The 26864-nt window shown below is 33.0% G+C and overlaps 1 protein-coding gene across 1 annotated transcript in view; it reads right to left on the minus strand.

Moving 5' to 3' along the window:
* The window catches only part of LOC134692429 (uncharacterized), a 69410-nt gene that overhangs the window by 15667 nt on the left and 26879 nt on the right, over positions 1-26864 (minus strand). The window contains exons 27-46 of the mRNA XM_063552881.1: positions 26527-26768; positions 25590-25720; positions 18177-18327; positions 17105-17326; positions 16401-16494; positions 15983-16100; positions 15315-15463; positions 14735-14868; positions 13793-14062; positions 10012-10302; positions 8939-9087; positions 8363-8501; positions 6904-7007; positions 6180-6383; positions 5683-5857; positions 4955-5229; positions 3812-3967; positions 2265-2478; positions 1026-1168; positions 147-639 (exon numbers count right to left, since the gene is read on the minus strand). Coding sequence (XP_063408951.1) covers positions 147-639; positions 1026-1168; positions 2265-2478; positions 3812-3967; positions 4955-5229; positions 5683-5857; positions 6180-6383; positions 6904-7007; positions 8363-8501; positions 8939-9087; positions 10012-10302; positions 13793-14062; positions 14735-14868; positions 15315-15463; positions 15983-16100; positions 16401-16494; positions 17105-17326; positions 18177-18327; positions 25590-25720; positions 26527-26768 — 3854 coding nt within the window. The remainder of the gene's footprint in view (positions 1-146; positions 640-1025; positions 1169-2264; positions 2479-3811; positions 3968-4954; positions 5230-5682; positions 5858-6179; positions 6384-6903; positions 7008-8362; positions 8502-8938; positions 9088-10011; positions 10303-13792; positions 14063-14734; positions 14869-15314; positions 15464-15982; positions 16101-16400; positions 16495-17104; positions 17327-18176; positions 18328-25589; positions 25721-26526; positions 26769-26864) is intronic.

The following is a 26864-nucleotide window of genomic DNA, read 5'->3' on the forward strand; positions in this document are numbered from 1 at the left end:
TCTAAATGACTTGTGATTAAACATTCTGCTAATGTTTACAGAGTTATCTCCCTGTATTGTTATGTAAATAAATATTTTCAATGAAGAAATTACAAAATATCTACAACTAATATGATCTGCAGAAAATGTCTATACTGAAACTTTACCCGTGAGATAGTATATAATGGTTTTATTATATGAATGTCCAGTTTCATTCACATCCATGACATTTGGTATTAGGTTCAAGTCTGTCAATGTAAAGATGTAGTCCAACAGTTTATCCTGATCACAATCCTGGTCACAGTTGTACTTTGAACATTCTCCAAAGCAAGGTATACAAGGTATTACAACTTCTCTCAAAGGTTCTATATCTGTAAGAAATTTGTCAGTTCCTATACCGATTTCATACTTAATTATTGGGTTAGTTCCGCCTCTGAATGGATCACCATAGCGACAAAGGGCACCAGTTGGTGGTGGTAGTACCAGATTTTTAAAATAGGCTTTTACAGAAAAAATGTTGAATGGGTCTGTTATGTCAGGCACATAATTGTCATGATTGAAGACATGCATCACTAGTTTGGTTGTTTTACTTAGATGTGATATTCCACAAAGTTCTGTTATTTCCTCTTCATTAATAGATACCAAAAGACATAAAGTTATCTGAAATAGAATAAAATTTATTATCATAGTTATGCAATATGATGATCAATAATATTTTTTTATATTGATAATATTAAGTCTTGATATTAGAATTTGTGATTGTAATCCAGCTTTTTGTATGAAAGTTCAGCTAGTCAGCTAGATGTTAAGAGTTAAGGACGTCATTCTTTTCATATCAAATCGTTTTAAAGATTAATTTCAGTTTTCTTTCATTGAATGCAATTAATTCTTTAACCTCTTTTCCAATTATATTGAAAATAAAATACTGCAGTTCATAAATTAATAAAACAAAAACAAAAAAGACAAACTCAAAAAATTGACATCAAATTTATGCAATCTACCCCTGCTCAATCCCCCCTATAACAACCATATAAATATCCTCTTACATCAACTGCATCATCCATCTCCGGTTTAAATATAATTTTAAAGTTGAGAAATTCTCCAGTGATGTTGTAATCAATAGATGTCTTCATTATAGGCTGAATATCATTGAAGGATCTACACCAAGTCACAATCTTGGAATTTTGACCTGGAAAAAAAACCTAAACCTTTTATTACTGTTTTGATTTCAAAGGCACTGATCATAATTCTGAATTTAAATAAAATGATACAGTATTAAACAAGAATGTGTCCAAAGTACACGGATGCCCCACTCGCACTGTAATTCTCCATGTTCAATGGACAGTGAAATTGGGTAAAAAGTCTAATGTGGCATTAAAATTAGAAAGATCATACCATAGGGAACATGTGTACTAAGTTTCAAGTTGATTGGACATCAACATCATCAAAAACTACCTTGACCAAAAACTTTAACCTGAAACTAACACTTCCATTTTCTATGATCAGTGGACCGTGAAATTGGGGTCAAAAGTCTAATTTGGGTTTAAAAATAGAAAGATCATATCAAAAGGAACATGTGTACTAAGTTTCAAGTTGATTGGACTTCACCTTCATCAAAAACTACCTTGACCAAAAACTTTAACCTGAAGAAGGACAGACAGACAAATGGACGGACGAACGAACGGACAGACAGATGGACGAACGGACAACGACCATAAACCATAATGCCCTTCTACTATCGTAGGTGGGGCATAAAAACCACTTTAGGTTTCAAAGAACTAATCTTTATGTACTCAAGCATAAAATGTAGGTCCATAGCTTAGCATTTCATAAATGTCTTGTTGAGGTAAATAACACTTTTGGGAAGCTTTTTGTGGAATTCCAATCACTGATCCAAGTATCTGTCATAATTGTGTTCATTCAAACTGTAAAAAGAAGTTTAATTAAGCCTTTAAAACAGATGATTTCCTGAATAAGTAATTATAATTTAGTTGAGAGGTACACTGTAGATATCAATGAAGCAAAGAAGGGGATTTCATGGGTAACACCCATCTCTGATGTCTTCCTGACCTTTGAGCTTTCATCTTCTTAATTACCATGGATAACCTTTTCTTATAAAGAATTACCAACTTTAGTGAAGCTGTGTGATACTTATTCCTTTTTAAACATTCTTTGTACATTGACTTCATTTTTAAAGCAAATTAAAAAATAATTCTGACATAATCATTGTTAAAATTTCTTAAATAAAACATAAGACAGCAAACAGGTTAATCAATTTTGTTTACCTTCCAAAATTTGAATGCCACATGACTTTTGTGCCTCAGGTATGCTAGTATCTATGGGCTGTGAGACTTCACTTTTGTCAGGGTGATTGACCACTTCATATGGCTGTGTTGTTGTCTGTAATGTTGTAGAAACTGTAGTGCTAGGTACTGTTGGTAGAGTATCGTTTCCATATTTGTCAAACAAATACTTAGAGCAATTACAAAAGTTACAGTCCTAAAAAATAGAAAATTAACAAAATTGAACAAATTGAATGAAAAAAATGTTTCCTATTTAAACAATAAAATTTTACAGCTAGATACACTTACTCCTTATACAGAATGATAACAATATATCTCTTTTATAGATAGTGGGAAGATGTGGTATGAGTGCCAATGAGACAACTCTCCATCCAAGTCATAATTTATTTAGCAACTGCACAGAGATCAAACATTTTTATTTAGATAGTAAAACATCTACAGATCTCTTTTCTTAAGAGAAATTAATTATAGTATAGCTAATCGCCGTATATGAAAAATAAAAAATAAGACAACGCGTGACCGAACGACGCATGGATTAAACGAGTGCGCTAGCACGAGTTTAATCCAAAGCAGCGTTTGGTCACAAGTTGTCTTATTTTTTATATTCAAATACGGCGATAAGTCATACTTTTTATTACATTGGCTAATGGCTTTTTTTTTTAAAAGGAACTATTTTGTATAAATAGATTATTAATACACAATACATTTTGTGAAATGCTGTTACATATAATTTTAATTGGGAATCCCTGTCTGCTATTTGGTCCAATCAGCTTAGGGGTTTCCCAGTTGCTGCTGCATGTGAAATCTCGTTTACTAATTGCTTTTCGAGATTATCCTAATTAACCAATCAAAATTAACACTGCATTTGAATTAACCAATCAGCGCTTAATTAACAGGGCTTTTGTTTTAGGCACAAGCACATAATTATTCTGAAAGCAACGCTTGCTTGGAGCAGACATTCTAATTTTCTGGGAAATTATTTATTCCCACCCTCCGCTCCCTAGAGGATAGTTTTTACTTTATTGCTTTGTCATTTCAGCCTTTTATCATGTTTATTAAAATATATTGTTAATAAGTAGAGTAGTAATGTTTTCAAAAGAACTCACAGTTATTATGTTCTTTGTTAGGAGTACCACAGATTTTCAACTGGAATTTGCTTTGTTTGTAATTATGTTTACATGTTTTGCTTTATTGATATGATATTAAACTGTGGTTCTTTGTACAATAATATTCCCTTCTGGACGAAAAAGGAAAAGTTTGGTATAAATGTTTTCCTTGTACAACTATAGTGTTGTAAAATTTCAAACTATTGGCAGATAGGAAGTGGCTAGATGATGGATAGAAACATTATTTACTTGCTACAACTGAACATTTCAAAGCTGAGAACCAAAATAAAACCAACCAAATAATCAATTCAGAAAAGTTTGAAGAAGATTTTTCTAGTTTAACAAGTGTAACTTACAAACTTTTTACAAACAAAAAGTAAAAGAGACTCTTGTAATATCTAACCATGATGAAATAACACTGACCCCAGGTACTGGATCCAACAAACAGCATTGGCACACAGTTGATGCCCAGTCAATGTCTTCTTCATATTCATAAGTAGCAATATCAGTATCTGGTCCGTCCCAAAACAAAATTTCTGTCACAGCAATTCCATGGCCTTTTGCTGGTTTAACAGAAACCTACAAAAAAAATCAAAAATCCAGATGTGGTATAACAGGTCAATACGGTTGACTGCATCCTTATTTAAAAAGTTGGAAAACTGAAAGAAAATATTTTTTTTATTTACAAGTCTTCCCCCTTATAACACATCAATAAAAACTAGAGGCTCTAAAGAGCCTGTGTCACTCACCTTGGTCTATGTGAATATTAAACAAAGGAAGCAGATGGATTCATGACAAAATTGTGTTTTGGTGATGGTGATATGTTTGTACATCTTACTTTACTGAACATTCTTGCTGCTTACAATTATCACTATCTATAATGAACTTGGTCCAGTAGTTTCTGTGGAAAATGTTACCAGTAGTAAAAATTTACAAATTTTATAAAAATTGTTTAAAATTGACTACAAGGGTCCATTGACCATTTTGGTCATGTTGACTTATTTGTAAATCTTACTTTGCTGAACATGATTGCTGTTTACAGTCTATCTCTATCTATAATAATATTCAAGATAATAACCAAAAATAGCAAAATTTCCCTAAAATTACCAATTCAGGGACAGCAACCCAACAACGGGTTGTCCGATTCATCTGAAAATTTCAGGGCAGATAGATCTTGACCTGATTAACAATTTTACCCCATTTCAGATTTGCTCTAAATGCTTTGGTTTTTGAGTTATAAGCCAAAAACTGCATTTTACCCCTATGTTCTATTTTTAGCCATGGCGGCCATCTTGGTTGGTTTGGCAGGTCACGCCACACATTTTTTAAACTAGATACCCCAATGATGATTGTGGCCAAGTTTGGTTTAATTTGGCCCAGTAGTTTCAGAGAAGATTTTTGTAAAAGTTAACGACGACGACGACGGACGCCAAGTGATGAGAAAAGCTCATTTGGCCCTGTGGGCCAGGTGAGCTAAAAATCAGTTCCTTAAAAACAATCAAATCTTATAGCAATTTCTTTAAAGATTTTTTTTCAGAATACATGTAATTTATTATGCATTCTTACATGGTATGTGCCTCCATTCTCAAAGCTAGCTGATCTGTAATATGCTCCTGTAAACATCTGCTGGTTTTTGTGATCTCTTGCAAGCTTAACGGACACTTCATCATCATAAATATCTTTGTTGATGTTCTCTTTCTTGTACATTAGGGACCATTTCTTACCACTTGGATCTTTAAGACCAACCTGTTGTAGTTCTCCCCAGTCAGGATCATTTACCATTGAAAGATCTCTTGATGGACAGGATGACTCAACTTGATTGGGATAGTGCAAAAATGAACCTACAATGTAAGAGAAATTAAAACACAGTGAAAAGAATTCATCTAAATCTTCAAGCCTCTTATGTGTACATTCAGTGTTTAATTGGTGGATGGGTGTAGCTTCATTCAGTCAATCAAATTCTGAAATTCTGAAAATTTCTTTAAAATCAGTCAATAAATCTTTTATCTTTATTATTTTATGTACAAGTCAAAAGCAAAAAATTAAATAAATAAACTCCTTTTTCTTGGGATACAACATTCATTCTTATATTGATGGCTGGATATTTATACACTTTCTAAAAATTTACAAAGGTATGCATTGTAAATGATTGTCATGCATATATGTGCATTCACTGCTAAAAAGTTCTAAGGTGGATGCTATTATCATGGCAACTGGCAAACCAGGGTAACATTTGCTTTTGCTTGCAATGGCAATTCTAGTTATTATTAATCTTTAAAAAAAAAAATAGATACCTTTTATAATGCTTGTTGAACTAAACCAAACTTGTTCATTTGAAAAATCTTCACCATCCACCAACACTCCTGATACAGGTTTTGATGGGTCATATAATACAGGTGATGAGGACTGTTGGATTGAAAGTCCCGCAGCATTTGTCACCTTAAATCTAACTGTATATGGTATGTTCATCTGAAATAAAGGATACATCATTACAAGGGATGGCCTTGAAGAAGCTGTCGCCAGAGTATTTCATAAGTGTAAAATATTTTTCATCAGTTCTTAAACATTCAAAATTGGGTATATATTTTTTTTATCTGAACCAAAAATGTTGCTGGACATGAAGACATATTAACAAATTAACAATAAATACAAAAGTTGCAATAGCATTAGATTTATAATTCTCATTCTCGACGTGACAGCAAACCTAAACATCCTGAACAGCCAATAGGTAGACCACATTTCTATATGAAAGTTTTGGCAATTAAAAATGATACTGATACAAGTAACATACTGTGAGATTCAAATTCACAAAGCTGTATTCAGTGAAGTTGTTTGTCAACTCAATCCAGTCAACAAGAAGCACCTCCTTTCCACTAGAATAACATGAAGTATTCTGCCATAATGAAACTTCATAGATTGCTATGTCAGACTCAGGATCACTGTAATTTGTCCACTGAACTCTTAAGGTTGAATTATCAGAAGTGTACGCCAAATTCTGTTAAATATAATGACAAAAAATAAATCAGTTCTAGTATTCTTATAATTTAAAAGGATAACTTTTTTTAAGGTAGAAGGCCCGAGATGCTGTCCTTCCTTCTTGATTTTAATAATCTGACATCAAAAATGCTATCACTCTCGACTATAAATATATCTGAAAATTTTCAACATAAAAAGGAGCTTTTATCAATCCCAACAGTGTAAAGTTTTGAGAAAATCAATCCAAGCATATTGGAGTTAGTGAGTGATATGTAAAACATTGCTTTCAATCTGACGTTTATTGAAGTCTTGTTACACTGGAATAACACAAGTTATCACAATCATAAGTTAGCTTTCTCTGATCAAGCCCAGTATTTTGTTAAAATTTCATGAGAATTGGTTAAATCAAATTTTAGTTTCAAACTAAGTGACTAAGTGTTGACAAACCAACAGATATACTAATAGTATACCATAAAACATACCATCTAAGATTGAGTTATACAAATGATAAAATAGACCAAAAATATTGAGTATAGTACCATGTTATAAAATGGTCCACCAGTCAAAGCACCATACAATGGCGGTGTTGTATCAACTGTGAATTTGTGATATATCATTCCACAGTCTCCTGATTCATCTGTTCCTGTAATTTGAAGATAGAAAAGTGTTGAATTGATGTGCAAGTAATCTGTTCTTTCATTTGTTGTTTTAAAAACATCCTCAACTTTAGTAAATTTGGCATTCTTATTTTTTTTTTACAATATTCAAGACTGAAATTGAAGCAGTAATGTTTTGGAAATTGAAATTAAAAATGTACAAGAACACTTGATGACAACAATGCATCCAAAGTCTCTGTATATGCATTTCAAATTAAATGACAACTGGCAAAAATTTTGGTCATGTTATTGCAAAGCCTATCATAGTTTTCCATAGATTCACCTGCAAGTTACCTGTCCATTTAAACTTTTGTAAGTTCTATTGTTCCATCTAACAAATACAACAGGTATTGTTTTCTGTTTAGTTTATTCACTGGGACCTTTAAACTTCTTCTAGGAGAAATATATCACTCATTGATTAATTTACCTGAACAAAAAATTGAACTGTCAATGATGGAAATACATGTACAAATAGGTAATTATTAAACTGCATGTGATGTTGTATTTATTCAATCAATAACACATTTTCAATTTGTTTGATAAAAACACAAATTTAAAAATTAAAAGTTCATATCTGATCAAATTTCAACATTTTACCTATTAAAATTTGCTATTTTTTAGTCTGTTCACAAATAAAAACTGAAAATAATAATGTTTAAATAAAGGTCTTCATAAATGTATTCTTTATAACTGAAAAACCATGAAAAACATGCAGATCCTTTAAAACATAAATACATGCAGTACTTTAAAAAAATCAGAAATAAACTTTTTATAATTAAATCTGTGCTTATATTGAACAGATTGAATATACTATTGATATTGAATAAATACCGTATCACATGCAGTTTATGTGAGTTTATACATGTATTTCAATCAACAAAGAAGATATTTTTTTGGTCAGGCAAATTAATCAATGAGTGATAGATTTCTCCTAGAAGAAATTTAAATGTCCAAGTGAAGAAACTACACAGAGAACAATAGCTATTGTATTGATTCAATGGGACAGGTAAACTTGCAAAAGTTTAAATACCTTGATAAAGAGCAGACGACTCTGTGGAAAACTTTCATTTGGTTTGCTATAATTAAAGCACTCATTAATAAAATACATTTAACTAATATCTTAATAATTGCTTAGCTCTTTTTTTAGCAGAAAAAAACCCCATCTTATAGACTTTTTTTACAGTGTCATAACAAGAAAAAAAACCTGCCTGAAACCAAAACTTTAACATTTCACAGGATAGAAAAATACAAGAAAATCCTAAAATTACATAAACGTAAATATGAAATAATAAAATAATCTGACATTATAATTCAATTTTTTCAAACAAAGAGCTTTTCTTACCTATTACCCATACAAAATAAGTTCCTCCTGGTTGTAGCTCTAAGGATGTTAATGTGTAAAATGTATTCTTGTTGATGTTGATCAGTGGTGCTACGTTAAATGAGAAATCGTCAACCAGTTCACTTTTTCGTCCATCAATCTTAAGGAAATAAAATTTTAAAGTAAAGTGAAAGTGAAATGCAACGTAAAGTATTAGAAAGATCATATCATAAGGAACATGTATACTAAGTTTCAGGTTGATCGGACTTCAACTTCATCAAAAACTACCTCGACAAAAAACTTTAACCTGAAGTGGGACAGACGAACAAACGAATGGACAGACGTAAGAACGGACAAACAGACGTACAGACCAGAAAACATAATGCCCCTTTACTATATCATAGGTTGGGCATAAAAATGTGCACATTAAATTTTTAAATATAATTCAGCTTTTTAAGTCAGATGAAAATGAAAAAATCTAAAAAGAATTGATAACATATTTTCTATAATCTTGAAAACTTAAGCTTGCTAATTTGATTTCATATTTTTAATTCAGTAAATTGGAAACGAATCTATCAATAAACAAACATAACTTACATAAAGTTTACAGTCAGTGTCTACTGCACCAGAATGATTGGACAAAGCTACATAGTACATCATGATATCTAACTTTGAAGTGAACCCTTCAAACTGTATATCTACATAGGTATCAGTATTGATATAGTCTCCCATGATAATGGATCCACCTAGAATTGCAAAAAGGAACAGCATGAAAATATATTATGATATAGAGTGTTTCCTTCATGTAATTCAGTTTCAGTGTTCTGTCCAAGATGTAGTTTTGAATAAGCTTTTTTCCCTTCAATATTAAGCATAACAAGAATGTGTCCATAGTACTCACATTATTATTTTTGAAGCTCAGTCGCCTGTGCAATTGGGATGAAAACTCTAATTTGGTATTAAAATAAGAAAGATCATGTTATAGGAAACAAGTGAACTAATTTCAAGTTGATTGGATTTCAACTTCATCAAAAACTATCTTGACAAAAAACTTTAACCTGAAGTGGTAAAGATAGATGTACTGATAAAGGAACAAACAGATGCACACAACAAAACCTAATGGGGGGTTCCAATCCTGGTTCCTGCTTACTGTTTTGTCAGATTCCTGTATCCCGCTTACACTATGCACGTATCAAATTATCATTTTTTTTTACATTTCCCGGGTCCCGCTAGACCTCATTTCCTGTTTTCATGACACAATAATTTGACTTTCACGTGCCACACTTACAAAAAAATTGGCAATCCCACCTCACGCTTAGACCCCAATGAGACCCACCTTGTGCTCCTTGGCCAGGCATTAAAATTCAGTACATCTGTAAGTGAATCATTTTCATGTTTAAATTTTTGGTTTTCAAATTAACCATAACATTTTTAAGTCGTTAAGCAAAAGCCAATTAGTAGTGATAGTCTGTACTATATGATATTTTCTCAATTCAAGACTTGTTTTCTGCAGAACTCTATTTTAGACAATCCTATATATTACCATTCAAACAAATTACAATGCATCAATTGATTGACTGATTGGTGTTCGCTTCATATCCAGTGGTAAATATTTCATCCATATTCAGACCGAGAACAAATCAAATTTTAAACAGCATCAGGTGACTTACCTTCAACACCACCATCATATCCAACATGGAAACCATTAGATGTAACTGTGGCAACAGAGAAAGATGCACTGTAGGCTCTTACAGTGAAGTAATATATTGCTGCCCCTGATTCTAAATCGAGATCATAAAATGTGACAGAATCATTCAAACCAACTTTGGTAAATGGTACAATATTGTCTCTGGTTTTGTGAAATCTTCTATCTGTTCCCACAGCTACTTCATAAAACAGTACTTGCTGGGTACCAGGTTGTTCTGCTGTTTTTGACTCATCAACTTGATAACCTGGGTTTCCTTTTAAGAGACAGAAAATTGAGATAAATGTAGGATATTTTTAGAAGACTTTTACAACCCCTTCATAACAGTTATACCTTTAAGGCGAAGTGTACGTAATTAAACTTCACAATGGATTTTTTTAAAATTTCACATACGAATTCTGCTTGTAAAATTACACCAGAAAATGAAATAAAAAAATGGGGTAACCGTTTTCGTGTTTGAGATACGAGCCGTTGAAATTAACTACATGATACACCAAAATTACAAAGGATAAATAGGGAAAAATCATCAAAATTAGCAGATATTTTTACATTATCGAGATTTTCTATTTTGTTGGACAATGGATTTTTTTCTAAAATTGATATACGATTTAAAAAAGAAAGACGAATCCATCGGTGCAAAGAAAGTCCTTAGCAACTGTATTAGTTTTTACGCTACTCTTTGTTGAAGTTTAGTTTTTTGGCCGGAACATTGAAATTATCTGGTGACGTCATTGTCTGCAGTAACGTCGCCACAACTTCTACGTCTATTATACAGTACAATGTCGTAGCAATGGCGTGCGTGTGTATTACCCATCTTCCTATGTATTACAAATGATCTAACACTATAATTTGATAAGGAAATAAACTAACTAATTTTAAAGAATATTTCTGTCGCAAAAGAAAATGCAAGTTTGTAAATTAATTTACCGCAAATGAAAGAAATTTACCGTAGACTCTAATTTCATCTTTTCTATATTAGAATGATTTCCGAACCCTTTTCAATGAATCAAATATCGAGTTTGAATTTGTCCCGGTTATCACAGTGTTGTCAGAATGAATTGATTGGCTTTAATACTAAGATTGGGTATACACCTTGTTTTCAATCTTACTTCTGCATGTTTGTATTTAAAAAAGTAGACCTATTTTCTGCATATTTTTTTGTTTGTCATTTCTGCATGTTGTTAATCTGTGGATTTGCACACAATATAGTCTACATCATAAAACCTATTTCATTAGTCATGTTTACACACATGCTAAAGACGCATATCTGCCAAAACATATTTTATGTTACAAAATTTCCAATCTCGATCACTTTCCCTTTTCTTTAACTAAATGACAAAGAATGATGTTTGCTGAATGAAGTTTCAGTAACATAAGAAAATATTTGTTTGTTCCATGCATTATTTGTTAAAAATCCACATTTAAGGATTTAAATTGATTGATTGATTGTTGGCTGCTTAACGTCCGGTGGCAAATATGTCATGCATGTTCAGGACGAGAACAAGTTAATAATAAATACAATAGGAAGTTTTGTTCATAACAGAGGCCATCCCGGATGATGGTCTGGGAAATTTGGAGTGCCACTAGAAATGTTTTAATGCCGGTCGGGAGAAGACCGTAACATACCCATGCAGTGTTATGAAATAAAATTTGTGTAGGGGAATGCTTTAAATAGCGATGAATATATGTAATGCTTTAAATTAACTGGTGTAAAATTAATTATATAAGAATGCGACCTTATGAGAATTATCATGTTAGATGCTTTAAAAATTTACCTAATAAAATGTTACAAGAATGTACTCAGTGTATATAATGCACGGAGATTATTCATACTGTATTGCTACACAGGTTTACCTAGCAAAGTGCCGTACGAATATAGCCTCTGCATAATGCAAATGCACGGCTTTCCTATTTATCTCATATAAAACAAAAAGGAGATGTGGTATGACATCCAATGAGTCAACAACCCGCCACTGTCAATGTTGTTAATAAAAAAAGTAATATCCTATAAAAAAAACGTTGAATGTAAATGATATGAAACTCCAAATTCTTACATTATTGGACAAGTAATTGTTGGACCCCCTTTTTTGGGCCGATCAATGCATTTGAATGGGGACATATAGTTGGAACCCCCCTTTGTCCTGGGTTGGGGCCCCCCTTTTTTTAATGGCTGGATCCGCCCCTGCCAGTAAACCATGGGCTTCTCATTTATTGTATTATGATCTATTATCATGAACTAAGTAAAAGCATAGAGCTGACCGTGAGATCTTCCTGGGTAATCATTGAGGTCGTTTATATGCATCCCTTGCAGTAGACTTCCATTAAATTAAAAAAAAAATCTTTTAAAATGCTATCGAAATGTATTTTAAAAAAGTCTGAACTTATTTCACCTCTCATTCCACTAAACATTAAATTACAGCTACAAGTGCCACAAAACTTTCCGGACCTCTTTTCTTTAACCGTAATGATATTTTCTACTCAATCATAATCTTGAATTGACACCTATTTGGAATAACACGTTACTCAGTCAAATTTTTTTTTCTTTCTCTAATTTGAAATGATGCACACAGGCACAATAAAAGAAAACAAATTTTGCTATCTCTTCGAAATTGGAATTTGAAAAAGAAGAAATGACGTGTTATATTTTTATCATACATGAATCATGTGTATTTGTACTTTCAATTTCAATTTGGTTCTAAATTTAGATTCAGTTTTCCCATAAATTTCGGACGGAATAGAAGACACCTGTTTATTTTCTGCACATGTATAAAAAATTGAAAACTGGAAGTTGAATGACATAGTTTTTACTTATTCTAAGATAAATGTTTAGTTTTGTTAACTTTTGTCTTTGTTCTTCAGACTTGTAAGTGTTGACCTAGACTAGTGGTCAAATTATATATTCTCTTGGTATCGGCTTCTTATTTTCTAAATTGATATAAAACATGTCCTTAAATTTTCATTTGTACAAAATACGAACATGTCAACCTTTTTTTAATCTAATAATTAATTTCACATGTCATTCATTTATTGTTCGGTAACCTAAAACTTTATGTTGAGTACTGTGTGTTTTTGTTCAAAACTATGTCTTTTAAAACGATATTGTTGGGTCAATTCAGGTTTAATTTTGATTAATTTGATATCAATAGAAGTAGAATTGTCACATGCTTATTTATTTATAATTCTGTTGTGAGGCGTTTTTACAATCTGTTGATATCATAAGTTTTTACACGAAATGCCTTTCATGTCCCATGCGTCTAAAACAAAAAAAATCAACTAGTATTAAAGCCAGGCTGCACGAAACAATAGAATGCTTTGATTTCTAAATGGATAAATTCAGATAGTTTCTCATGATAAGGTTTTTTAAGACAGCACGGGCGTGCTTGTCAGATTTATGATTGACCGCACGAAGTAATTTCTTTTTCGTGTGTCCTTTCTTGGAGTAAGGGAGATAACTTGCGTAACTAACGTCGAACGTTATTAATCCCGTATTCCGCTAGGGGCGTTCAATTACGTACACTTCGCCTTAAGATAAAAGATAGATTGGCAATGTGTGTTTAATATCTAAAAGAAGAGCTGATATATCGAAATAGAATTGATTGTCAAAATACACCTTTTACATAAAAAAAAATTAATGAAGATGAAAGACTTTAAAAAGAAAGTTATATTGCTATAAAGAAACCTATGTGTCTTCAACACAGCCAGGAAAATCCAGAATCTGGAGGCTAGAACAATATAAAATTACATACCTTCCACATCAGCTTGAAAAGAAGCAGAAGCTGGTAAACCAAAACCTTCCCAATTAGCTGATATTTTACGTCTAGAGGGCAGAATGTTCAGATCAAATCCAGTAATGTAACCATCAAACACCTTGCCTGGTAGCAGAGGGTCTTCTTCAACTGTAACTCCATTGGACCTTATTATATAAGTATAGTTCAGAGCATTTGTCACTCTTAACAAAGAATAATATAATTCTCTGTCCTTAAGTTGAAGTCCATCAAGCATCGCATTTTCTGAAACTGAAAGAAAAACTATACTTTTAACTCAATATCAATGAATTTAAAGAAATGGTTATCTAGCATCCCTCCATCAGGAAATTGTGCAATAAGCTTAAGTGATGAACTTTGTCTCTTGTGATTTTTGTATTGTTGGGTTACTGTTTCAGGTAAACCCCACATTTTCTTTTTATTAAAAATATAATTATACAAATCCATGTCAGGTATACATTATTCTTTTTAGAGATTCTAGTTCTTGCTAAATGAATTTCCTTTAATCTTAATTATTTAGATTTGTCTTTTAAGATTTCTTTATATACATGTACATAGTAGTTAGCTTCAGTACAGGTATCTCCCATGGTATAACCAATGAGCAAATTCATTTCTAAAATCAGCAGTTTTGATTTCAAAGCAAACTCCTGCACCCTTAGTTACAATTTATTCATATCTATAGTAAAAAAAATAATTGATCATGTCACATTCAATTTGATTAATGCAGAGACATTTACTATTTTATAAATTTAAAAATTTGGTATGAGGTTAGTTTTGAATCCAAACTTTAGATTAATAAAATTATAAAAAGGGAAATTTTAAAGAATTTTTCAACATTTTGTTACTTCAATTAAGTATTATATATATCACATATAAATTAATAACCATAACAACTGTTGAAAAATTTAAATAAAATATAATCACCACCCAAATCTAGCCATTTTGAAATGACTTTTCCATCTAGCCTTAGTATCTGCCATTCATTTCTTACTGATGGACAGGGGTCACCTGACAAGTCCCATGATGCTCGCAGTGTGTCAAAACTTTCTTGGAAATCTCTGTAACATATATAAATGTATAGGAAAATATGCAAAAAAGTGCATAAATATTATTATTTTGCATTTTGATCTCAGCAAAAGCCTCTCTTGGAATCTCCATTGTAGTACACAAAATAAAATTGTTAACCTAAAACTTTAAGTTTCCTTTTCTTGATATGTCATTTGAAAGCTCATAGTGAATTGAAATAACAACAAAATATAAAGTAATGTGCACATCTTCAGTTAAAAAAAAGTAGTTGATAATTATAAGTCTAACATTCATTATACTTTACGAAAAACCATAAGCTAATATATGCTATAAGTACCAGTATAAGCCTTGCTTATGCTTTATGTTAGTTTTTTTGGAATTGAATCAATTGATAATTCACTTGTTTGGCCTCCCCCCCCCCCCCTATTTCTGGGTCAAAAATAATTATTCTATTAATTTTTTATAAACAAATTCTTACACATCAACATCTGAGTTTTCCAGTACATCACTTATTCCAACATGTGATAATGGTTGAAGATCCTGACTTAAATAAGAGATGTAAACCCCATTGGAAGTGGCTACACTAGATACACCAGCTCCATTTTTTCCTCTGACAGAGACATAAACCTACAATACAAACAAATACTGACTAAGGTATGAGAGATATACTCCATTGGAAGTGGCTACACTAGATAACCCTGCTTCATTTGTTCCTCTGATGGAGACATACACCTGTAATACAAAGACTAATGGTATATGTATCACAAAATCTTAATTTTATGTAAAAACATAAAAAAAACAAAAGCAGTTTGTCATAAAACAGCATTAAGAATTAAATGGTACATTTTCTCTGTAAACTCCAAGTTAATAAAATCATATAGAATTTATAGATTATTGATGGTTCTTCAGGAATTTCTTGGCATCATTTTTCTAGTCAATGACATAAGCTTCTTACATCATACATTCTTTTTCTACTCCATTGCGATAATCCAACACCACTCCAGTATCTTGATATGAAAAATTATCACATAAAAAGTTCAACAAAAATTTTAGAAAATAGTGATTATTGAATTGTAAGGTTGCACTGCTTTATACTCAAAATATCATGCCTTGTTACTATACCATTCAAGTTTAACTTTAAAATGCCTTTCTATATCCCATCAGATTGAGACCAGACACTGTGTAATATCTAGCATCTTGTGGAACATCAAAGAAAGCTTTGATCTGACCTCCACCTGGTGTTGTTCCTACTGCTATCTGGTACCTGTTAATGTAAAATAAGTAGAGATGTCAAAAGATCTGAAATTTTATACTCGGATACTCTGTCATGATACTTGAGAGTATTCAAGTATTTGGTAGAATCTAACTGTCTATTGTGAAAAGTTTAGATTTTAGGTGGGATGCAGTGTTTTTATTATTATTAAGGGTTTAGATTAACTCATACCAACCCAACAATTCCTGATTCTTCATCAGTAAAGAGCTGCCATGTGGCTGATACAGATGTGAGGAACTTGGAACATACAGCATCTAATACATCACATTCTACAGTAAATAAAATACAAACCCCACAATTCCTGATTCATCATCATTAAACAGCTGCCATGTGGCTGATACAGAAGTAAGGGATTCTGAGCAGACAGCATCTAACCCATCACATTCTGTAAAATATAACATATCTGTAATGATGTATCACAGCAAAGAGTAGCATCATCTACAGTTAAAAAAAACTTTCAAAACAAAGGTTATATTCAATTTCTAAGATAAGCTTGATGTTGGTATTTTTTTTAATAGGTTTTAAGTTATTGAACTACGATCAGAACTTGGATTCATTTTTCATTTTAAATCAAAATCAAAATTTAAAATTGTGTATTCAGCACCTTTTATAAAATATATAAAACTCAACCATTATCCCCTTTTAAAATTGTGTCCCAAAGTGTTATAAAATCAGATGAAAAAAAAAACCCAAACAAAACAAGACTATGTGTTCATAGGACATAATTCATTATGTAGAACATGTAGGATGTTAACTATGTACGATACAGGGTGGTGGCTTTAACAGGAAGGAAAAGGTAAAACTTTAAAATTTTCTTTTTTTTTATTATGTAAGCACCAAATAATATATCCCACAGAAGTTTCCCATTATTCATTCTAAATATAGCAAGCAGAAGCAGATTGCCCAAATGCTCTGTTTTCTCATTCACCCCTCTTCGGCTTTTGTTGAGTTATCTATGAAAATTTTTAAGAAGCTTAAAAGGAGAAAATGTTCACCTTCATCTGAGGTACAGATTTTAGCATTCATTGCCACTGTTTCACTATTGTCTTTGACATTGATTCTGTAGACTGTATGCAGGTCCACCACTTTCCCATGTTTAGGTGGTGTTGTATCAATAGAGATAGGTCCAGAGAAGGCATATGTTTCCATAGCAACTGAATTAACGGCTGTGACTGTAGCATAGTAAGATTTGCCATGACTGAGAAGATGGTTAACTCCTGAAAATATGTCAAAATAATAACTGTTAAAATTTATATGTTAACATAACTATAACTTTATATTATAATGTATTTAACCTGTGCTGACAAGTTGGTTCCATTTTGAATATAAAGAAATCCATTGATTGAATTGTCCAGTTGGGCTTCCCATCAAATTAGTTCAGAATATTATACTTTTTTATTTTTTTGATATTAAATACTTAGAGAAACAGATTCTGCAACTTTACCCCTTAGTTATGGCATAATTCCATTCACAACTGGAATAAGTACACAAATACCCTAATGGCAATTTCATTTGCTATCATAGGTGAATACAACATGTCAAACTGCGAGCAACTGCTCACTGCAGATAATAGCCCCACTGTAAGTGGATAATTTTAATAGTGTGCTTTATAAGTAGTACACTTTGATACAAGTGTTTGGTAAACAGGAAGTTGTTGAGTGATGAATCTGAAAACATATCCCACCGTATAGCAGACTTATATAAACCTTGAAACCAAATTTCAGAGATCCTTGTATTGTAGTTCCTAAGAAAAGTGTGAAAAAAATATTTATGGGATGGACAGATGAAAAGACAGAGGTAAAACATTATACCCCCCTTTTTCAAAGCAGGGGTATAAATATAGATGTTAACTCTGTAGTATCAATGGGAGCCCAACAGTAGGATGGCAGCTATTAAACTTGAATTATTTACTGCAAATAGTTAGACACTAATATCAACAATACAAAAGTATGAGACAGTGTCAATGAAAACTTTTAATCTCCTGTTTAAAATTTTCCTGTTATTTGGTGAGTTAAAAAAAAATGTTTATGCTAAAATCTCCCCATCTGACCATTATTCAAAATATACCTTTTATGCTATAAAAAGACAAAAACCCAGTGACAGTTGTTTCAAAAACATCCGAAGATCCTTGTTCTGATCCAAGAGTGATGACAAATTTCTGTATTGGACTTTCTTCATCTAGAAATCCTGACCAGGAACACAATATTGGGCTCTCCACCTGCAAGTGTCAAAACAAATTGTAACTGAATTATTTAAGAAAGAAATGTACCCCTCATATTCAATAGAATTTCAGCAAAAGTGTCACTCATTTCTGGCAAACAAAACCTTTGCACTTAAATATGATACCCTTAGTAATCAATATTTTAAGAGTGACAATATATAACTATATTCATGCAATAACCAGTTTTATCACTATTTTACAAATTTTTCCTTTGATCTTGCTGACTGATAATTTCTATAGCTATCAAAGTGGAGTTGAGTGATATGAAAATTATCTCTAAAAACTATGGGAACATGTGCCGCTGTCAAGAAAATGAACAAAGTCTTCATAGGTAAAACAGCTATAAACAGATTATCATTAGTCATCTCAACTCGATTGCTTTTCTCACTTTCGCCATACTGGCTCAAGGGAGAAAACCAATCTCGTTGAGATAACCATCCATTATCTATAATTATACATGTCTAAACTTTTAAAATGATATATGTTATTACTGTTAATATTTGGGAATACTACAGCTAGCCTGTAGAGAGGTTATAGATAATTTATAGCATTGTACTAAGTATTGCATGACTATTTATAGCTCATGTAGATTTTTTATTGCACCAGCTTGTGTTAAACCACAAATTTCCTAACAACACTAGTAGGCGAGCGCCGATTTGAGAAAAAGCCTCCCGTTAAGGTTTTTAATGCACCTATCTAACACACAGCTAATTTTGGTACCATTTGAACGAAAAACTTCTAGAGCATACGATTTGGGTGGTCGTCAAGGTTCCCTATGGTCACGTTTCTTGTAAATCTCACGAGAACACAGACATGTCGAAATTCTTTGGATTATACGGCGAAATTTAACATTGAATATATCTGCATTTTTGTAAATATATTATTCATTTTTATTTAAGATAGCTTTGAATACATCCGAAAAAGACATCGAATCCAAAAAAAAGAAGTGTTTATGAAAAATTAGTAAATTCAGAGGCATTTGTCAGACCAACCCTAAAATGTAAAAAAAAATACCATATTTTTTTAAGATTGTCAGTCTCAATGACTTATTAAAACTCTCATACTTTGTTTTTTTATAAATTCCATATACCTTGAAAAGATTGCGACACACATCGAAGCTCAATGATGGATAATAAATGTTTGACGACTTCTTTTAAATCTGCATTATTTAACGGTATTCCGGATCTGCATCGTGTCTATCCCAGACGCTCAAAATTTATATAAATCGAGTATCTTTTAATATGTACAGGTAACATTTGAGTTGCCAAAACACGAGTCGTGTTTCAACATATTACTAAATAATTATTCGTATATATATATATATTACGCATTACTAACGATATTAGCAGGTGATATGTAAGCAGCAGACTGCATTTTGTAGAATAGTAAATTCTTTACATTAAATATTATTATAATTATAACTCATCATGGATGAGTGTCCAAGTCCTGTTAAATGTGCGCCACCTCCATTGAAACGAGGTCGCATGTCTATAAATTGGCAACGCTGTATAATATGTCAAAATATAACACCAGATACTCTCAGTATGACAACTGATAGAGGTTTTACAACCTTAATGAATGCTGTAAGGCAAAGACAAGATAATGTGTTTAGGTTGTTTTTGAGTGAGGTTGATACATTAGATGACATTATTATGAACAACATAAAATATCACAAAACTTGTTACAGGACATATACAAGCAAACACAACATACCGTCTCCATCAAGTTGTACACCTGCTGCAAAAGTCCAGCAACAGCAGTCTCAAGCAGAAACTACAAGTTCATGTTCATCTCCAAATATCCTTACTAGATCTAGGCTATCACTAGATTTTTTGTGTTGTATCTTTTGTAAAAACAAGACTTTTAAAAAAGATCGAAAACTTCATCGTGTTTCCTCGTCTATGAGGGTTCAAAGCCTTTTTGAAACAGCAACTAAACATGCTGACAATGAAATGCTCTTTCAAATTGCAGATAAAGATTTCACGTCAAATGCTTTATATCACTCTGGTTGCATAACAAAATACCTTTTGAGAGAAAAAGAAATTAAAACAGAAACCGATGAAAATAATACTGGTACCATGTACGATAAAGCATTTACCTCGTTTGTTGAGTCTATAACCGAGGAATTGTTCGTTCACAAAATGGTGTTCTCCTTGTCTTATCTCCTTTCTAAATATAAATCATTTCTGCCAGAAGACATATCATCTAAGTACACTTCTTATAGACTTCAACTCAGATTAAAAAATCACTTTCAAGAACATATTGTGATTGATGTAAATCACGGTCAAGGGGAGTCTAACTTCGTATATAGTAGTTCTCTCACATTGCGCGAGGCAGTTAGAACTGCTATTCGTTTCAAGGCCGAAACAAAGTTTACTAAACTGCAGATGTCTGCGTGCACTTCAAAAAACGACCAAACCGACGAAAATCAAATATTATATTCAGCTGCTTCAATTCTCAGACGAGAGATTAGAAATGCCGTTGTCCCTATGGATACTTATCCTTCAGTTGATGAAATGTCTTTATCGAAATCTCTAGAGACCGTGCCTTCTGTTTTAACTGGCTTTATAAATTGGCTTATCGATGACTCTAACAGCCAAGTAGATATAAAAAACCATTTATCTGACATTCCATTTGAAAGTATAAGGAAAAGCTTAGCTCTATCTGAATGCATAGTTTCATTGCACAAAAAAGCTTTATCACCTCTTTACATTGGCCTTGCATTACAGCTACATCATATGCATGGGTCGAAAGCTTTAATCGAGACATTACATTCGCATGGATTTTGTGCATCATATCATGAGGTACGGCGATACCTTACAAGCCTTGCGTGCTCTGAATTATCTCAAGTTCAAAACAATACATACATTCCCAGTGGAATTCGCCAATATAACGGCACATTCTCGGTCATACATGAAGGAGCTGATAATGTCGACATCAATGCAGAAACAATTGATGGAAAGGATACTTTCCATTCAATGGCAAGAGCGGTATTCCAAGTATGTGAGGAGATAAATGGTGAAACTGAGCATCTGGAACACCAAAAAATCGCCCGAGGTCGTATAAAAACCCTGCCAATAGACGAAAAAGTATTTTCCCTTACTACATGTGCTCCTTATACAAAGCCAAAGCAAAGAGCTGAACCTAGCCGCAAGAATGACGTTTATTCAAAGCTTTCTGCGTGTGTACGTCCCTATGCTGAAACCTCTGATCTTATCTGGGTACTCCTGAGAAATTTATCAAGGACTATTGTTGACCTTCCATACAAACAACCTTCGTTTGAAGGACAACAAATTCCATTCTGGACTGGATTCCACAAGCAGATCTCGAATATTAGTACCACTTATCATGTTGTCAGCTATCCGCCAATCATTGACGCAAAACCTTCCGACATGGGCACTGTGTATACAACAATGAAGAGGTGTGCTGATATGTGCCAGAAGGCTGGTCAACCATTTTCTATTCAAACTTTTGATTTACAATTGTACGCAGTGGCACAACAGGTAAAATGGGATAGACCTTCTGAGTTTAAATCACACATTTTACGTCTTGGTGGTTTTCATACCCTATCGTGTTTTATTTCATCAATAGGTAAGATATGGGGAGATGGTGGTCTCCGCGACCTGCTAGTTGATTCTGGTGTGTACGCAGCAGCAACGGTAGACCAAATGCTTGCAGGAAAACAGTTCAACCGTGCAGTTAGAGGACTCACACTCCTTTATGAGACATTGAAAACACTTTGGATCTGTTCGTTCTTTGATTGGATCAGACAACAAACATGTTTAGAGATCCCTGAAAGCCTTTTTGTAGGCCTCACAGAGTGTCAAGAAAGTTTTACGAGTAATAGCCATACATTTGATATGCTTCAAAGTCTAGAAAAAGCTCTGAATGACGACCTTGGGTCACAAATGATCGAGTTTCGGGAATGGGGTGGTCGTGTTTCTCCTACATTTCGTTATTGGGATATGCTACTACAAGCTTTAGAAATTATGCTGATAAATATCCGAGCTGAAAGAAATGGCATTTGGTCTCTTCATTTGCATTCTATTTTCTCAATGCTTCCTTACTTCTTTGTAGCCAACAAAAACAATTATTCCAGATGGACCCCTGTCTACCTTTTAGATATGCTAAACCTGCCAACTGAGGTAGAAGGTCTTTTTTCGATGGGTTTCTTTTCTGTTCGTCAAAAAGTTGGATCGTTCAATGGCGTTTGGAGCGACATGGCAACAGAAAAAACAGTGATAAAAGATTCAAAAGGTGACGGTGGTATTGTTGGTTTAACAAGGAAGAAGGCTTCATTGATAAGATGGAATCTTACGAGGCATGTGCTTAGTCAGATAACATCGACAATGAGAGCACGTGCGGGTCTTGCCCAGGTTGATGACCAATGTCACGATGAAGCAAAACCAGCTGCAATGAAAAGGGACGAAAAACATGTACAAGATCTAATTGTTTATATAACAGAAAATATGACAAATCCATTCGACGTTGATAATCACCCCCGTCAGCTTATTAACATTTCAACTGGTCTCCATGCAAGTCACGACATTGAAGATTCACTGTTAAAATCAGTTGAAACTGGAAGAACTAAAATGAAGATGTTTGTTGAGTCATCTCTATCAACAGATAAGGCAGGTAGCTTTTACCATCCTATCAAAAGATCAGGACTGAAGACCTTTGAAGATATGAACCCCAAAGTACAACTGAAATGCAAATCTGGGCAAGTTGTAAAAGGTCATTTGAATCCTGAACTTGTGTTTAGACGTGCACTATCTCTAACTAAATGTAGAGATGACGTATCTGTGGAAACTGTGTTGTCTTATCCAATTTGTCCCATTCCCACTGCATTATTTCATGACGATGGAACTATGAGAAAGACAAATAAGTCTGATCTTGCCCATGAATTAGAAAATTTAGTAGGATCAGTACCTAACATTCTTCCATTCGACCACAGTGCTACCATACTAATAAGAGATGGCATGAGCTTAGTTCAGTCATTTGATGTTAAAGGGATGTCCACATTTGGAGACTTGGCCAAATCTTATATTACGCAGTTACAATCATGCTTCCGATTCACAGACAAGGTTGTTGATGTCTTCGATCGCTATGACACTGAACATTCCATTAAATCAGCAGAGCGTCATAGACGATCGGCAACAACATCTTCGCAAAAAGTGTATCATATCTCTGAAGGCCGAACTGTTCCAGACTGGAAGAAATTTCTATCAAGCAACAAAAACAAGCAAGCACTGATTACTTTCCTTGGTGATTATCTGAGCAGCAATTTGTCTGATATGATCCAGGAGGAAAATAAATGTTTAGTTCTTGCCGGTGCATTTTCCAATCCAGAAATAGTGCGACAACTCTCTAATGAGCATGTAATCGATCTCCCAGACCTTTTCTGTTCGCACGAAGAAGCAGACACAAGAATCTTGCTTCATGTTATGCACTCTGATAAACTCTTTCAACAGTTGAACATAAGGGGACGAATCATAGTCAAGTGTTCCGATACAGATGTTCTTGTGCTCTGTGTTCATTATTTCAAGGTTCTTGTGTCGACTGAACAAATGTGGTTTTTGACGGGGTCAACTAATTCCCTTAGGGACTGTAGAAGGTACATACCAATTCATGAGTTAAGTAAATCTCTTTCCCCTTTACTAGCTAATATTCTCCCTGCAGTTCATGCTTTAACTGGTTGTGATACCACTTCCGCTATATTTGGGTTTGGCAAAAAGACCGTCTTCAAATTGATAAGAAAATCTCCGAGTAAGTTTACCAACCTCCAAAACTTTGACAAGATCGATTTTTCAACATCGTTGTCAGCAGCCAGAGAGCTTATTTCAAGCTTGTATGACCCAAAAGACAAATTTGCTTCATCACATGTTGACTTAAACAAGTTACGTGTTAAACTTGCAACATGCAAAGACACAAGTTTGTTGCGATTGCCACCAAGCGAACCTGCATTCAAAGAACATGTTTTGCGATCATGTCTTCAAACGAAAATTTGGATGTCCTCCCATCTCGATCACCCAAATCCTTTGTCTCCTTATGAATACGGATGGAAAAAGAGTTCACATGGCCCGGATCCAGTCTACTTTTTAGGCATGATGACGTCCGATTTCCTACAAGATTTAATATGTTCTTGCAAGGGAAAATATATATGTAGCAAGTCATGTATTTGCCGAGAGCAACAGATGTCTTGCACTGAGCTCTGTCCATGTGAGGGTAGTGATACATGTCAAAATATATTTTCTAAAGAGGACATCGACCTCGAAGATCAAATAAATGACGATGATGAAGATGCAAATGATACCATTGACTAACGAAAGAGCATTTGAGCAAAGGGACAACATTAAGTTTGTTTTGCCTCACTGTTATTCAATGTGAATGTTTATTTTTTATTAATTTTGTGTTTTTGTAATTGATCTACCAGCAAAAATAATTGGTTTTATACTTAAGTTCCGTATAGTGTTAATAGAAAATTTAAATTAAAAAAAAAAAAAAAAAAATAATAAAAAAAAAAAAAAAAAACCTTGCTAGTGATCTTCGACCTTGACGTGGTTGGCAAGCTTAAGACAATTAAATCATAATGTATTTATAACTGTCGAACTAACAGGAGACCAAAATAACATATATTTTTAACTGTGCTGTAAAACTGGTAAATATGCGCTTTGAAGCAGTTTTACGGAATGTTTTAATATAGTTTTATCGGTATAAAAAAACATGCTAGGTGAAACATTAGAACTTAAAAAACAAGTTATATATGTTATTAATATAAAACCAAAAGAATCTGTGTGTTTTCGATGCAAAATTAAATATTACCGAGCGTTTTTTGTCAAAACCCGTAAAAACTATGATTTTCACAAAAATACGAGAAATTTTCCTTTAAAACTCTTTTTTGTAAAAAAAAATTTCAGAAACAAAAATTAGATAGACTATAGTATATCAAATGATATCTTTCAAATAATATTGCAGATGAATTTGTTTTTAAACTGCATTTTTCGAACAACATCGTCAAATTATGACTTTTATTTTTCCCCCCTTTTTGCCGTTTTTAGAAAAATGTGACCATTTCCCAATTTGACGACCAGGCAATTCTGAATGTACGATAAAAGACCTTTCAAATGATATATCATATAGCCGTGTGTTAGGTAGGTGCATTAAAAACCTCCGAATCCTTGATTTGGCGCTCGCCTATAGTAGTCAACTTCAACAATATCCAACATAAAACTTTTGTATCTTGATTAAAAATGACTTACTCCTATATATTCTGGACAAGATACATCTCCAGTTCCTGGTTGACTGGTATCAATGATAATTGAACCAAATGTAGTTCTACCAATCATACCAGCTTTGTCTTCTGCCCAAATACTGATTATATTAGGTTTGCCTGAAAACAATAGGAATATAAGATAAGTACATCTATTAAAATATTGAAGATCAATTAGGACAATTAAATAAACTGAATTCCAGTAAAATGTATTTGAAAATATGAAGCGCCTGTATGGGAAGCATTTTCAGGTTCTAATAAACTTGAAAAAAGAGATAATTATTTTGTCTAAGGGTTGAAATCACAATAACTTATTTGGAACATAGGAATATTTCTCAAATCCTACTACATTAATCATTTTCCAGACATGCTGATTATTATTTTTTAATCAATGTGTGGTTTGTTTGAACTCAGTATCTCATTGGCCAAAACTTGATTATGACGCCAAACTTTATTGCTTTCTTTTGAATTTCCTATTGCGACGGCCTGATGACATCACATAGAAAGAACACATCTTTTTGCAATCATTTCAAGAGAAGAAAAAAGTTTGCTTGCATATTGTTTATAAAACATTAGAGAAACAGATTTCACAACTAAATCTTGTGTAATACGGTATTTATCCACTCTCGCCGAGCCTTTTGTTTTAATTTTGAAAATTAAACTATCTTGAGTTAAAAACTTATTATGTTACACTCAATGTGTCACAGAACAGAAATTCCTTTATAAATATAAGTTCCAAAATATTCTGGAATATTATTTCCACGGGAAAAAATATCTAATGGAATAAATGGTATAGAATATTTGTTCCAGCAGGAATAGATATTATGACAATGTTTATAACAAAGTTTCCATTGGAACTTATGTTAGGCAGAACAAATATACTTTGACAAATGCAGTGGTAGAATCAATATATACAAGTAATTTACCTGTAACATCAGGTGGGATACTGCCAACCTCCAGGTGACTACTTTGTGTAGAGGATATATTCACTTCAGTTTTAGGTGATATGTCCTCAGCGTATGGATATGTACCAACAGAATACCAGGCCCTTGTTACTTGACTGTCTGTGTCATTGTAGTGCCATAAGGCAGACAGGGAATCAGCTGTACTTTTATACATTGAAGAACTCGGTCCTATGTCACCATCAATAGCATTATTATCTGACAGCCTGCGTTTTTAATTAAACATAAGAAATAATTACTTTCCATTACTATTGTTCATTAAGATTACAATATTTCCTTTTTCAATCCAATGTTTTATTTTT

The sequence above is a fragment of the Mytilus trossulus genome, chromosome 12 (assembly GCF_036588685.1).
Source record: "Mytilus trossulus isolate FHL-02 chromosome 12, PNRI_Mtr1.1.1.hap1, whole genome shotgun sequence".
Classification (NCBI taxonomy): domain Eukaryota; kingdom Metazoa; phylum Mollusca; class Bivalvia; order Mytilida; family Mytilidae; genus Mytilus; species Mytilus trossulus.